Below are 15,190 nucleotides of genomic sequence, written 5' to 3' on the forward strand. Positions count from 1 at the left end.
CTGGAAATAATTATTCCAAATCTTGTTTTGAAAGACAAACAAATGGGTTTGACCAGGATTACAGTGCAGACTTTGGTCCATCCATCAATCTATTTTGAGGTATTTTTAATTATGCTTTTAAACATTATTTTCATTGTCGGTTTGAGGAGTAGTGGAACAGATAATGGTTGGATGGATGGGTTTGATATCATAAATAAGGGTTGTATTTATGACATATAGCTGGGCTTTAATTTGGATAGTTCATCGCTCTGTTGAGCTACAGAAAAGGACGTGACTTGTTGTCGGATTGATGATTTTGACACATCTAGTAATACAGATATTGTGACTTTATGCTTTATGCAGCCGTTCCAACATCAATGGTGCCCAATAAGCAATCATTTACGTGTTTCTAGCGCCCTCGTGTGGCTGTAGTAGGCAACTGCAGTTGTGGTCTGATACTCATGCATGCTAACATGATACAGAGGAGCAGATGACTGTGCGATGTGAAATGCACAAACGGCAACAAGACAATCACACGCCCGGCTGTCTGATTATAGTTAAGAGTTCTTCTGGAGGAGAACGTTACCTGCCTTACGGTAAGTCAGATATTTTGGTATTCGTCATTTGAACTGTGTTCAATACCCACACTTGCTAGTCCACTAGCTAACATGTTATTGGAATGAACCTACATCTCTTACTTGTGTTCATCCATTAACCCAATTTTGAAAATACACCTGGCTGATAACAGAGCTTTTTGTTGACTGGGCCATAGTATGAAGAAACTTGCATCCTCGACTGTTTTCCGAATTTGACTGGTTACTGGTTGCAGTTGCTAGCTTGCAACGTTAACAGATATTAGTTATCAGCAACTGTGCTTATCTGTAGTAGATTTTAAAACACAAGGGATCAATGCACTTCACAAATACTTAAAGTTGTTTGGATTGGAGGCGGGTGAAGGAGGCTGGGGGGTGTAGATATATATCCTAAAATATATGTGCAGGTAATTTCTGCAAAATGTTTTTTAATCTACTAGTATTTCCACTTTTGGTCCATGCGCAATTAGACTTAACTAGTACCCTTCTGTACTCTAGTAGGAGCATCAACATACCCACAACTATTGTTGCCTCACTAGAAACAAACACATAGTTGTCTAACTAATAGTGTGCAGAAATGTCATACAGAAGTAGAAGGTAGTGGTGTAAAAATATTAGTAGGAAGACACAGTCGTTCTACTAGTGTGCCCTAGACGTATTAGTGCGCTAAATTGTCTTACTAGTGAAAATAAAAAGTGTAGTAACACATGATATTGAACAATTAAATGCTCTAACGGCTGCTCTACAATCCTAGTTGTCAGAAAATTCTACTATACTTAACAACTAACACATCGTGATTGTGTGTCACTAGTAACATATCCTACTAGTGCGTAGAAATCTCACACAGGACTGGAAGAAACATTACTATTAAAATAATAAAATATAAAATAGCTCCTGTGAAATATATAAAAGTACCCCCTACTCAGTGCAAAGTATTTTTGGATAGGGGAAAAAAAAAACTTAAAATAGATTGCTGCGCTATTATTGTCTGAGTCTTTAAGCTTTGTAACTCCTGTGGTAAAGATCTTGTTCGAACTATTTGGAAATAAAAAGATGTGTAAAAAATGAAAGCGTAATGATTAATGTAATAGTAAATAAAGATTTGTGTATATAGAAACAATTATCTACAAATTGTCCTCCTTTGGCATCATGGTACAGATATGTTCTCAAAAAGAAATCATTAACTTAATTTTAAAGGGTAAGTCAAGTCAAAAATGTCATTTACAATAATATATCGACATGGCATCCTGATTAATATTGCATTTGTGTAATAAGAATTAAGCAGCAAAATCCTCTCCTTTTCTGCCATTTTGCCACTTGCTGTCGACTGAAAGTGAAATCACAGTTGTGATTGATCATTACCCTTTCGTTTGTTGCTATATTTGTGCTCTCGACAAACGGGAACTGTGTCAAGTCGCTGGATTGCCTTTATTCCAGTGCAAAAAGTACATCATGGAAAAACAAATAAAACGTCAATTGAACTGTTTTGAATTTTTTTTTGTAGCATTTTGTCCAGGATGTTGACTGTCTTCGTCAGCCCCTCCGACTGAGCATTATTGTCAGGCCACGGAAGCAAGTCATCACGTTGGGACGACGGTGACAATCACCAGCAAGGGCGATGGCATCGCCGTTTGTGCCTGTCCCAGTACCCTTGGACAGAGTCTCATCTTGTGGTAGTAATAAGCTGAGAAGGCCACCGAGAGCTTCCTCGCTGGGAAGCGTCTCCAGCAGCTCAGAGTCTTCATCCTCGGTTACCATACCGGCTGCGGGCGAGTGTGGAAAAAGATGTGCAAGTTCACAGCGTCAGTCCCGTTGCACGGACAGAAGCAGTCGAAGCCAGACGCCACCGCCTCGCCGCAGCCCCGTTATGCAGACTCGAGAAAATGGCAGTCTTGAGCCCTCAGTGGCGTATTCAAGTTGCCCACGCTCTATTTCGGCTCCTGTAGGAAGCCAGGAGGGAGGAGGGGAGGAGAGGCCGATCACCCCAACAGTTCTTGGATACGAAGTCATGGAGGAAAGAGCAAAGTTTACGGTATAGAAGTCGAGAAATAATTACACACCTGGGATATTACTATTATTTATTTATTTTTATTTTTTAATAAATTATCCTTCATCCGTCGCTACACATTTATTTAGAATCCTCTACAATGTTTATGTTAAGTGGAAATCTAATTATAGATTCAAAAAATAAAGAGCATATTTAATGCGGTTTATAAAGTTACCAAGCATCACGAAATAAATCTAATTTTGGAAATGAATCCATTTTCACCAACTTTTTTTTTCCAACATCGCTCCGAAAACAACAGTATATAACAATTCCAAAATAAGTGTGGTATACAAACATATATCAGTGCAAGTCTGGTTTAAATATTATCAAAAAATGATACGTCTTGATCAAATGTTTTAGTCGATTGTTCAATCGATGAATTGGCTAATTTTAATTTAATTTGCAGCAAAATGTATTGTAAAATATTTTTTTTTGGTTTATAGTGTATTAACTAATGATTGTTTCTTATTTGGTATGATTAAACAAAACAAAACCACTTACCAACTAAGCAATATTACACGAGAAGAAGCAATGTACTCGCATTTTTTTTTTTTTTTCAACTGAGCACAACTTGTTGGGTATGAATTAATGTAACAGGCTATTAGTTTGATTTACACTTTTGAAGCTGCTTCAGGTTGAATTACAAGTTGCAAGTCAGAAAAAAAAAAGTCATTGCAATGTTAAACATGCGTGTCTTGTTCCTTGTGTCTGCAATGTGCTGTAGGTATATAAAGTCCTGGTCAGGAAAACCACAGACGAAAGCTGGGTTGTTTTCAGGAGGTACGCGGACTTTTCCAGACTCAACGACAAGGTGCGTTGTCCGTGCACGTTTGTTTATACACGGAAGGAAATAATAGCCATGTGACACTCCCGTTTGCAATGCTATATCACCTAAGGGATTTGACGACATGCCTTTTGTTTTCTCAGTCTGTTTTGTTTTGGATCACACACTGGAAGTGGTTACAGCCAAACAAAGCGGCCCACTATTCCCAAACAATTTAACTTGGCGAGCAAGACACTTTGTTCACAAATCAGCAGTCTGCAACAAATGGAATGGTCACTACTTTTTCCACATATGCGGTGGAAATGAACAATTTATCTTTTTACCCCAAAGTCTTAATTTGTCATTTCTGTGACCGGATTTCCGTGCAGGATGTAAAAATTGTCACTTGTAATTGCAAGCTGCTCCTCATTAGCATTGCAGTCTCCTGATGGAAAGGCTGGCGCCAGTTCGCACTGCGCTCACAGTGGCTGACATTTTAAGTGAATGCAGATTGACGCGCAAACGTAAAAGGAAGTTCAGTATGCCCCTGAACATATAGTGCATAGAAAAAGTCTACACACCCCCGCCCCCTCGTTTCAAGGTCAGTTTGTTGTGTTGCTAAATTGGGGTCGGCACAGACCTGCTGCCATTTTAAAATGCGCCTCATTAGTCGTGTTCAGTTAAAGTTCAGCTTTTTCTCGTGTTTTTTTTTCCTGATATTTTTGGAGTCACATCTTATAGCACAATCCGTGGCTTGCAGAAATTTTCCACTAACTCTTAAGGATATGCGTGTTTAACTCACTCACTGCCTTTGACGGATAAATACGTCAAAGATCCATTTTTTTCACCCGGCTGATAGTGAATGAGTTAAAAGCATCAGTTAGGAGAAGGGTAAAAAAAAAAAAGGCTTTACGTGATCAGGATTTCGGTGCCGATCACTGATGAGCGCGTTAAAATAAAATACGAAATACATGTGTATCCCGATACATAAACACGATACATATCCTGATATTTGAAGTTACTTTACACACATTTTTATGAAAAGCAGTCAAATTATACGTCCTATTTTAAAAATCAAATGTGGACTAATGCGAGTGTGTCTCTGTTTGTGTGCGCCCTACTGTAGTTGAAAGAGACGTTTCCGGGCTTTCGGCTTGCACTGCCTCCTAAAAGATGGTTTAAAGACAATTATGACAGCGACTTCCTGGAAGACCGACAGTTGGGACTTCAGGCCTTTTTGCAGAACTTAGTTGCACACAAGGACATTGCTAACTGGTACGTGATACAACAATGCTGTTGAAACATCTTTTTTGTTTATTTAAACGTGCTCGTATCTATGTTGAACATCAAGAGGAAGACTTGCATCATGCCACTTGTTTCTGTTTGACAGCCAATCAGTGAGAGAGTTTTTATGTCTGGATGAGCCGCCGGGGCCCTTCGATAGTTTGGAGGAGAGCAGGGTAAGTCTTGGAAGAGCTTTGTGTGGTGTGGTTTTTTTGTGGGATATAAATCCAGCCATTATCCAAGCTGCTTGTCCTCACGAGGGTCGCAGGCGCTCAACCGGTTGCCAGCCAATCGCTGTGGTTTATAAATACAAATTTATATCGCATAAACATTTTAACAGCTGATTATATGTGGTTGAGACATAAAGTGCATGTTGGAATGGGGACATTGACTCACATTTTACAAATAAATTATTGTCTGATAAATCATAAGAGAAATACCGGTAGGTACAGTTTACTGAAAACCCAACAGAGCATCCCTAACACTTTGGTGTGACGTGAACACTTTTTTTCCCTCAAATCTCTGTTTGGCAAGGTAAGCTTGATGTGCCAAATACTGCTGCTTATGCTTGAAATTGCGCAATAGGTGATAGTCTTGCGTGTGAACAGTGATTTTGGGCGCCGTGAAATGAAATCACACGTGGCAGACAGTAGATTTTCATTCTGTTTTAAATAAAGGTATCCATTTTAAAGATTAGAAATTTTTTCAAGGTATGCGAAAACAACCACCATACATGTAAGCTCTAGAAACAGTTTGTGCATCATTTCATGGCATAGTGCCCGCTTTGGCCACTGGTCATGCAAGCATAAACGGAGATAAATAGAATTGTACGGAGCTATAATATTATTTATTTTTTTATAGAGCCTGTGAGTATAGCTATTTTATCTGTGTATGTGGATTGCTCCACCATTTGTGTTCCAATCACCGTTGTTTCTGAAAACACAACTATTGATGCTAACCGTTATGTCAATAGTTTTTTGAGTAGTTAGTGTCAAGCAAAATGGGCCTTTTTTTAAAGGCAAAACAATGCGATTGGTTGGACTACGCAACATGTTATTACTTATGTTTGATGTTTCGTTTGACAATGAACTTCAGGTTTGTATCGAACAAATAAGAGTCGGAAGCCGGAATCGACCCCACGACCTCTGCACTGTGGGGCCATCGTGCGACCCAGTCGCTCACCGTGTCGCCCCTCTTCAATTTCATTATAGATAAAAAGTTTGTGTACGTTTACTCCTGAGTGTCATTATTTTGGCCTCGTTATTTCCCCCTTTTTGGCCCATCGGGCCCACAGCAGTGCCATTTAATGTGGACAAAACGGAATGGTTGTGAAACATGATGAGCAACCCCGTGAGAGCCAGAGGACTCAAACCAGTGAGTTATGGTCCAAGAAGTATTGTCAAACATTTGCGCATCCTCGCACTAACAACAATGACATCAGTTGAAAGCCTTGACGAAACATAACAAATGTGAGGAACCACATTAAAAGGTAACATGCCGGGAGGCATCCAAGGCTGACCATGTTCCAAGCTTGATTATGACATTGAAGCTTCCGAACTCACCAGCCACTTCCCCTCGCTTCCTGTCACGGATATTGTGATAGCCTTTAGCGGATTTAAATATGGAAATAGAAATGGTCAAAATACCACATGGCCCTTCGTTTTGGGGCTGCCGTGGCCGCAGGGAACGTCGTAAGTTCAATGTAAGTGTAGCTTAAGGTTTGTGGGAACCACGTGTTGTATGCAAATTCTGTAACCGCAGAACACATTTAGTGTTTTCAACATCACGTTCAAAGCCTTAGATTACAATAACAAGTGATTGTTAACATTCTCGTGGCAGTAGACTGCAACCAATTTGGATTCCGAGGCAGACGCAGCATTTCAAGGGGTGGGCGATTCAAGAAACCTCCGTTTGGTTCGACTCGTATCACACATTACGCACATTGAGAGCTGAACCAATCGGAGAACACGAAGGTGGTGTCCACCCGTGATTGGCCGTGGTTAAGATACTCGCGTGTGTGCGTGTGTTTGGAGATGCCTGCGCTGACCAACATTTCAATGCGAGGAAACTGAGGAGCCAAGGAGAGGGAGCAACACGTTTGGGAGAAATGAGACCATCGCGCCTCGAGATGTCTTTCAAAGTTGCCGTATCTTTTGCCCCTGTCACAAATGAACCGTCTGCATGGCTAAATTATTATTATCACCACAAATATCCACTTTAGATTTCAAGTGGAATTTGTTTAAAAAAAAAAACAAAAACAAAACTATAACCCTGTGATGTTTGTGATCCAAAAATTAAAAAAAATAATTCTCGAGCCCTGCATTCATTCTTTATGGTGTTGAATGAACTCCTGTAAGGTCACATGATGTACTCTATTACTGTATAGTATATAGAAATCAAATAAATCCCATACAATATGCTCTTACAAATTATTCTCATTCGCATTTGCTTTAGCTTCAGAATAGAAACTGGCCTTTGGTTGCTTATTCTAATAAAATTTAGACCCATGCAGCAGCTATTAAAATAATCAAAGCCTTTTGTTCGTTTATGACCATTTATACCGCTATTAAATCTAATTCACCTTCTCAAATATTAACACAAAGCTATAACAGGCCAACGCCAAACACAAGACCGGAGGAAAGCACTTCTGTAACATGACATTCCACAACATTTTTCTTAGAAACAACTCATTCAGTTTGACTCACGTGTATTTCACTTTCACTCCCCCATAATATTTTTTTCTGCTTTTTGCCCCCCTTGATTGCATCCACCTCAAAGGCTTTCTGTGAGACTCTAGAAGAAAGCAACTACCGTCTTCAGAAAGAATTGTTGGAGAAGCAAAAAGAGATTGCCTCGCTCAAAAAGAGTCTTCAGGAGAAAGAACAAGCCATTCTGCTTATGGAGAAGCATATCAAGTCAGTAAAAAAAAAAAAAAAACATGCGCGCACACATTACACACAAATGTCATACATTAGTCTTTCATTTACGCAATGCAAATGAAAGTTGGTGGATTGCATCTTTGTATGTTTATTTCGATGTATATGATTCAGAATGAGCACACAGAGGAGTGTTTGAGTCAAGTCGTTCGTCTCCCATTTCTTTTATCTGAATCGCTAATTATGGCTTGCAAAGTAAAAGAAAAATGTTTCTCCATAGCTCATTATGTCATTATTATATAGCCTATGGCTATATTATATTTTACGGACCATCGGGCGCTCAGAAAATGCAGGGGTCTATTTAAAAAAATAAAATAAAATTAGATATTAGACGCGCTGGGTTAAAAGGCACATTTTTGTGAAGCATGAATAGTTTATTCTAATTGTTCCGCATGTTTATTTGATAGAGTTCTGGTATGACAAAAACAGATGCCTGCTTGCAATTAGACAAGAATGACAACGCAAACATGAACGTTAATGTAAATAAGAGGGGATTTAACGATATTGTCCCAAGTTGTAACATTGGAATAGCTCGCATTTGGCTAGTCAGACTCCATTTCCTATGATACTTAGACACACAAACAGGAAGTAGTCTTATTTCCGGTTCGATGAATTAGATGGACGAGAATGACAACGCGAACGTCATAGGAAGGAATTTGAATTAAAGACGACAATCTGAAAAGCCGACATAGGGCGCACAACAGTAAAGGCGCACTGTTCATTTTTTATTTATTTTTTTTAAATGGGGAACTTAAAGGGTTTAATTGCGCCTTATGGTCTGAAAACTACAGTACAATGATATTAGAAGTGCAAGAGAGAAAATATTGCCACACATTTAATATTATTACAACTGATAGAGATCAAACAAATTCATAATAAAAAACATTAAAAAAACATCTCTAACAATGAAAACTAAACACTGCTCATATTCTGTTTCAACACAATCAGTAACAACTGTCTCGGTTTGTATGTGCATCCATGGTGTGTCAGTGGTGAGTGTGCGACCTCCCAGTCTCCATGCGGCCTGTCAGCGCAAGGCAGTGAGAGCAGCGCAGATGCAGATGTGGAATCATCTGCTGCGGAGGCCGATCAGGACATGGCAAACGAATCCGGGTAAAGAAAAAAAAAACAACAGACAAAATCCGTCACAAATGGCCCACACAAGTTTTTTTTTTTTTTTATTCATTTATTTATTTATTTTGGAGGGGGGAGGGCACGTTGACCTTTCATCAAAAAATAGAACCGAAAGTAGCGTTCTTTGAAGGAAAAGTCAATGCAAGACATGTTGCATACTATTTTACTCAAGCTTTTCTGTTTACATCAAACTGAGGAAATTATTTGTTGGAGGATTTAACTGTTACTGAAAAATGGGGAGCAGAAACAAATTGTTTCATGTAGATTTAACAAAAAAAAAAAAAAAAATCTCAAACTTTTTTAAGGATCCTTATGCGTAAATGTTCCTGATTTTGTCGTTCGGCATCTACGATTTTGGGAGGTTTTGGTGAGATTCTTGTGTTCAACATCCTTTCTTTTATATATTAACAAAAGATAAGATTTTGTTAAAAAAAAACAAAAAAACAAGCAGGTATTTTATTGTTACTGTCTTCGTAATACAACAAAGCTGTTTGTAGCGCAAACCAATCCCATCAGATCTGTGCCGTGTGTTCAAATTCCAGCCCGATATTGATCAGCATTCTGCTGATTCTAAAAAATGATAAATGTGTTTGGTTTTAAACCAGATGCAACCAGTACGCCGAAGAAATGAATCAATTTGTGGTTTTAACAAATCTATTGTGCCTGTTGAACAGATGCCTGATATCATTTTCCTCACAAGTTAAATGGGCAATTGATGAAAACAAGTAAACAAACTGCCTTGCCAATTTATCGCCGTCCTAATTGGTGAAAATAAAAAAAAATCGATACAACAGATTGCAAAATATGGATTGGTCACCCTCTGCACTGCTTTATTTTTTAATTAATTAATTTAGTTTTTTTTTTTTGTTTCTGAATATAAAATGTGTTTTCTTTACCATTCTTTCTACTCTTTACGATCACATCCTGCAGTCATGAGGCCCCAATCTGAGAGCAGAGTCCAGAACATGTGAGGTACTAAATATAGCAATTCTGCAGGCTACCCTTATGGGCTTCCACCCCCCCCCCCCTCTTTACATTAACATGCATCTCAGACTTTGCTGCTGTCACTGTTTTGTGTATTCAGGGTGGGGGATGTCGATACTGATACTTTCTGATGTACAAAATTAAGATCTCATTTTTGAAGGTTGGGGTCAAATTGCTTTCAGTTGACCAATTTATAGAGCAGGGCTACATTGTATTTAGCTTATCAGGCATCATAATGCTAGAATGTAAAATTAATCAAGACTTTTAATCAAACTGGTTCAGAGGTTTGTAGTAACGCACAATTTACTGTACAGTACCGTCAGTAATTCTTTCTGGATGAATTGTACTTTTCAGAGTAGTTTAAATATTATCTCTTTTAATATCAGCAAAAAATGGGGAGATTTTTCTTTCTTTTTTTTTTGTTTTTTTTTTGCCGATTGTTTTTGTTTTTTTTAAAGAAACATGAACAAATTTACCACGTCTGTCAGTTAAACAAAAACCAATACGGTGTTAAAGACTGAAGGACAAAGTATTATGAAACAGTTCGTTCTTCTTGTAATTCATATCTTGATTGCTGTAAGCATTTAGGAAGAAATAAACAAGTTATTTTTGTCATTTCTTTTTTTTTTTTAAATAATTGGCAAATTAATTGGTTATCAGATTTTTTTTTTTTTTAGACCTAGTCTTAGTGCTGCATACTTCTTAAGAACATTTTTGCTCCGTTATATGGAGCTACACTCCACTCCCTATTTTTATTTGCGTTGATCTATTCTTTTTTTGGGCCTTGGGTGTTTCTCTAGTCCAAGAGAACATACTCGTGACCTTTGACTCCTTCTGCCTAATCAGCCAGGTGGTCACATGACACATGCATCTAACTGGTCCAGTTCTATGTTGGTAACAAAGCAGTGCATCGCCATTGAAAACAAGTTTTCAAACACCCTCAGCTGCTTCGGACCAGCGAAATTGGACTACGAGCGTTAAAACAAACTTAGTTGTAATCAGCATCAGATTGATCAGTACTATTTCGAATAGAACATTTGTTTTGGATTTGCGGTCATTTCTACTCAACACAACACATGGTGTCGAAGGCGAGTCGGTAGAACAGTGAGAAAAGATTTAAATAATGCTGGAACATCTTTACATGAACACATTTGGGGACGCTTCTTGCCAAGTCGATTTTTACTGAACAAATGAAAGTAGGTTGATAGTCAGCATGTTATGGTGAGATGATTCATTTTAGGAAGTCATTTTTTTGTCTGATGACCAAGTCAGTCCTCAGTTGGGTGCATGTGCTCCTATTCATCATGATTTTTTTTTTTTTTTTTTGGCATCATTATAAAAAAAAAAAATAATTTAAAAAAAAAAGGAAAAAGTTGGAGGTTTGAGGGCAGAAGCATCATCTAAAATTCAAACTGTATCATTTACCCAAAGTGACGGAAGTAAACAAAAATCACCCCCAGGGCTGACATCAGACGGCATCGAAATGAATCTTTTGCAACGTGATCGTATCAGCCATGAATGTAAATGTGTGACACAAACAAACTGGATGCACATCATTAGGAAAATCAATTTATTCCTTGCCGCAGACCAAATGAATTAAAGGTCTTATTAAGGTCCAAATGAAACCCTTAAAAATGTATAAAAAAAAATTAATTCATGGATTGAATAATACAATTTGTGTAAAATGGGATTCCAAAAGACGGGTTTAAGGTTGCGTCGTGTTTTAGAATTGGAACAACCTTTCCGAGCGTGCTTCCCTGTCATCTCACACGGTTAGGAGAGGCCGGAAATATTTTGAACCAAAAACTTCTAAACAAGATGAAGTAGCAAGAAAGTGGCAAATCAAACAAGACCTGTTCAAGAAAAATACTCGACTTGACCATGCCAGGAAGAATGATGCTTCTTTTGATGCTTTACTTCCTTTCATAGTTCCCTTCTCCATTCATGTTCATTTCTTGGCACCCATTGAGGCCAGGTTGGGTACTAGACGTGATCGGTGTCCTTCGGTGGCCTGCGTGCCTACCCAAGACGTCACGTCAATGTATTTTTTTTATTTCCTAAAACGGCCAGGGGAAAAAAAAAAAAAAGAAATATATTTGACATACATGTGATTAAAGCGTAACATCATCAGAAGGCGCGGAAGCCACTGAAGAACCCCAACACAATCTTGGAACCCGATCACATCTCCCACCCACAACAGTCCTTTTTGGTGTGGTTATACGCCTATTTAAAAGTGGAAACCATGCCCAGAGTTGGTCCTTTGATGCGGACAGTACATACTGTAGCTGCGCTCTCATGTGCTATGACGAGATGTCGCTTGACGTCACACTTGAAACACATTATACGACCCGACCTTATAGGTTTCACCGCACTGACGTCTAGTTCCAGATTTTTTTTTTTCTGCGAGTTGCTCATATCTAGTCAACTGACTTATCTGAAAATGATTTGACCCCAACTGTGGTGTGTATTTTGTTGAACTTTTTGGACTCTGTATTATTTTTTTTTGGCTGCTGCACACTCCTCCGTTCCAACACGTCTGACTAACACATGACCATCTCCACACGGTGGCCTGATGTGAGGGCCGCAAGCCTCGGCATTCCCCCTTTTCTGCTTTTTCGCCCCATCTGATATCTTGATGATTAGGAAACTGTGACACCGCAGGAGATTACGCAGATGTTTTGCTTGTGGTCTTGCTCTTGTGGAATTTAATGGTGGTCTTGTTAGCGGAATGTCATTTGCTCTTTTAGTAATTGTGCCCGTCCACACCTGGAAATGCCCCCGAGTTAGTGTCATGTTCAATGGATCGTCTGTGCTTTTACTTTCCAGTGGCACATGTGAGGTCCACCTGGGGCGATCCTCTGCCTGTTGGTGCGGGCCGTCACTCAGCGCCTCTCCTCCAATCATCCAGGTCGTCCAGCTCGACCAACAGAAGATGGATGATTAAAATCTCTGTTCTTTCTTCTTCTCCTCTTCCTCTCACACCACACCACTCAAGCCATGTCCATCGGCAGCTTCCTTTATTCTTTACCCCCCCCACCCCCCAATGTTGATATTTCCTTCCTTCAGTCAGATGTTCCTTAGTTCCTCTATCCCTTCAGTGGCCGGGTTTGGCTGAACCTAAGGGGTTTTGTTGAAAACCCGTGGCTAGGATTAGGTTACTATTACGTGATATTTTAACGAGCATTTCATGGTTCTACCACTCTTTGTTTTTGTTTTCTCATGGTCTCCATGTGAGGGGTCATGGGATCTTACATCTGATGCTGAGATAAGAAAATTCTGAAGGCTGTATAAATGTTTTAAGAATATCTGGAATCACTTGGCGTTTCACACCACTTCGACACCTTTTCGTGACCCGCGGGGATGACTATTCGTCTGCCTATCTTCATTCTAATATATCCGTTTTGCTGACTCCAAGCCAAAGTTTGGCTTCCTGACCAAAAAAGAAGTAACTTGAAGACGTTCATAGCAATTGTGTCACTTTATAAATAAACTTGAATCATCTCATCGGTTTAAGACAACTTCTGATAAGAAGCTCGCCCCTTCGAGTAGATAAACACGACCATTTATACTTTACTTTATCCCGTAGCGCAACCAATATTAAAAATCATGCATGTTCAACATACTATCACATCAAGTACCGCAGCCGAACACATCACAAGAACATGATGTACCAAAAACAAAAGTTGCGGGAATATAGTTTTGAGAAATTCAATGCAAACACGTGCAAGTTTGCTCTACTCATGTCTATCACGTTCTACCATTTTACGCACCCCCACGTAAGGACATCCGCATTCAATGCCAGATAAAGTGCAAAAAAAAAAAAAAAAATCTTTACAACACTTTACCTCCCCTGCAAATGTGCTTCCTAACAGGAAGTTGGCGACGTATAACTGCATTGTATGTTAGCATTCTGTGACGGGTATAGAAAGACTCACAATGGCCGTACTTTAATAACACAGCCTTTGTTTTATTAATTCTGGGTTGTTGACATTAGCTGTAAAACTCTAGAGATAAAGAAAAAAATAAACAGTTCAGCTTTGTTGATCCTTTATTGATGCTAAAATTGTTGCTTCCTTAAAGCCATATTTTTGGGAGAGGAATGTGTGACGATCGCTGTTGTTTTGGGGTGAGCGACTCAACTCGACAGGACTAGGATATAGCGGTTTGAAGCACTTTATAGATAAACAAAAACACTTAATAATGATCGTATTTGCATCGACGTGCTTTTAGTACTACGTTCTATTGTATTGGTTTGAGACAGACAAAATGCCTTTCCGCTCACAGAATGTCTTTATTCTGAACTGCATCTGGATTGCCGTTCACATCAATAAGATTTATTGTGTTGTCTGTTTTTGTTTTACTTGCATACTTGTATAATTGTGAAGTGCCTTTAACATCTTTCAAGGAACATTTTCATTTGGTGGGTTGTAGCTTTGTATATAAAATATGTGTTCCTGTTTCTCAAAGCCACCATGTGCTGATACCGAAAAATAATGTTTTAAATGCCACGCCTGTTTAAGTCGCTGCTTCGAAAAGACTGGACCGAGATGTTTTTATAATGGTGTGTATGCTTATTGAGAGGCTGACCCCACATTTCTATATTTGGTGTGTATTCTATGCGGTGGGTATAAAAATCTCTCTGAAATCTATTCACAAAATTGTACAGCTTAATTCACAAATGTCTGCACATATTGTAAATGTATGTTTTCTTGCATTTCTCATTTGTCCATTTTTTTTTTTTTTTGTTAATTAAGTATAGCAATTATTTGTGGGTCAACAGTTACAGTTACAAACGATTCTCAATATGGCCCTGGACTGTGATCTGTAATTTAAAACAGCAGCAAGTAACCTTTTCGATTTCGGTAGTCCTCCATGAAAGCTGACTGATTATCATTGTGTTGGATGAAAATAAAACATTTGAAAACATCTGCTTTTACTAAGGAAAATAATGAACATTTTTTTGCCCTTTTTTGGGCATGTGACAGACCAAGCAAGTAATTGAATCATAATGGAAAGGATGGAAAAGGAAAACATTTTTTTAAATCTGGTTCATCGATCATATCTATCGGATGGAATGTTTCACATATTTCATGTTCTTGATAAAGTCGTGTTTTGATATTCCTCTTGAGTACTATTTAAATCATGGGCGGGACAACTTTTTGATTGGTGGTCCACAATGAGTTTTAAAATTTGACAGAGGGGCCGGACCAGGAGCAGATGGATGGAAATGGAGGTATCCTCACCTCATTGGAGAAAAAAAAATACATTTAATTTTAAATGAAAGTGAACAAAAGCATTACAACAATATATATGTCTTTGAAAAACCACGGTGTTGACAAAATAAAACATTAACAAGGTTTATTCATTTGATTTTTTTTCCAAGTACGGCGGGCCGGATTAAAATGTTTAACGGGCTGCACGTGGCCCCCGGGCCGTAGTTTGCCCACGCTTGATTTAAATGAACTGCAGC

The 15,190-nt window shown here is 38.7% G+C and overlaps 1 protein-coding gene across 3 annotated transcripts; it reads left to right on the top strand.

The window, feature by feature from the left end:
- Positions 1-388: 388 nt before the first annotated feature.
- Positions 389-14,646, top strand: snx16 (sorting nexin 16). Of its 3 annotated transcripts, XM_088283455.1 has the most exons (9): positions 389-575; positions 2,089-2,604; positions 3,344-3,430; positions 4,509-4,657; positions 4,773-4,842; positions 7,445-7,581; positions 8,593-8,715; positions 9,667-9,708; positions 12,547-14,646. In XM_088283455.1, exons 2-8 carry the CDS (start codon positions 2,191-2,193, stop codon positions 9,683-9,685), a joined length of 999 nt encoding a protein of 332 aa, XP_088139581.1. In that variant the 5' UTR covers positions 389-575; positions 2,089-2,190; the 3' UTR covers positions 9,686-9,708; positions 12,547-14,646. The 3 variants fall into 3 exon arrangements, with proteins under 3 accessions (XP_088139581.1, XP_088139579.1, XP_088139582.1); XM_088283453.1 differs by lacking the exon at positions 9,667-9,708; XM_088283456.1 differs by lacking the exons at positions 9,667-9,708; positions 12,547-14,646 and having other exon boundaries at positions 8,593-8,719.
- Positions 14,647-15,190: the final 544 nt, after the last annotated feature.

The sequence above is a fragment of the Idiotropiscis lumnitzeri genome, chromosome 19, assembly GCF_059441095.1.
Source record: "Idiotropiscis lumnitzeri isolate Australia: NSW breed Sydney's pygmy pipehorse chromosome 19, RoL_Ilum_1.0, whole genome shotgun sequence".
Taxonomy (NCBI): Eukaryota; Metazoa; Chordata; class Actinopteri; order Syngnathiformes; family Syngnathidae; genus Idiotropiscis; species Idiotropiscis lumnitzeri.

Coding starts and splice junctions, on each gene's coding strand:
- snx16 (XM_088283453.1), top strand. CDS start 2,191: ATGGCATCGCCGTTTGTGCCTGTCCCAGTACCCTTGGACAGAGTCTCA. Junction 4,843..7,444: donor ATAGTTTGGAGGAGAGCAGG/GTAAGTCTTGGA, acceptor TCCACCTCAAAG/GCTTTCTGTGAGACTCTAGA. Junction 8,716..12,546: donor GACATGGCAAACGAATCCGG/GTAAAGAAAAAA, acceptor TTTACTTTCCAG/TGGCACATGTGAGGTCCACC.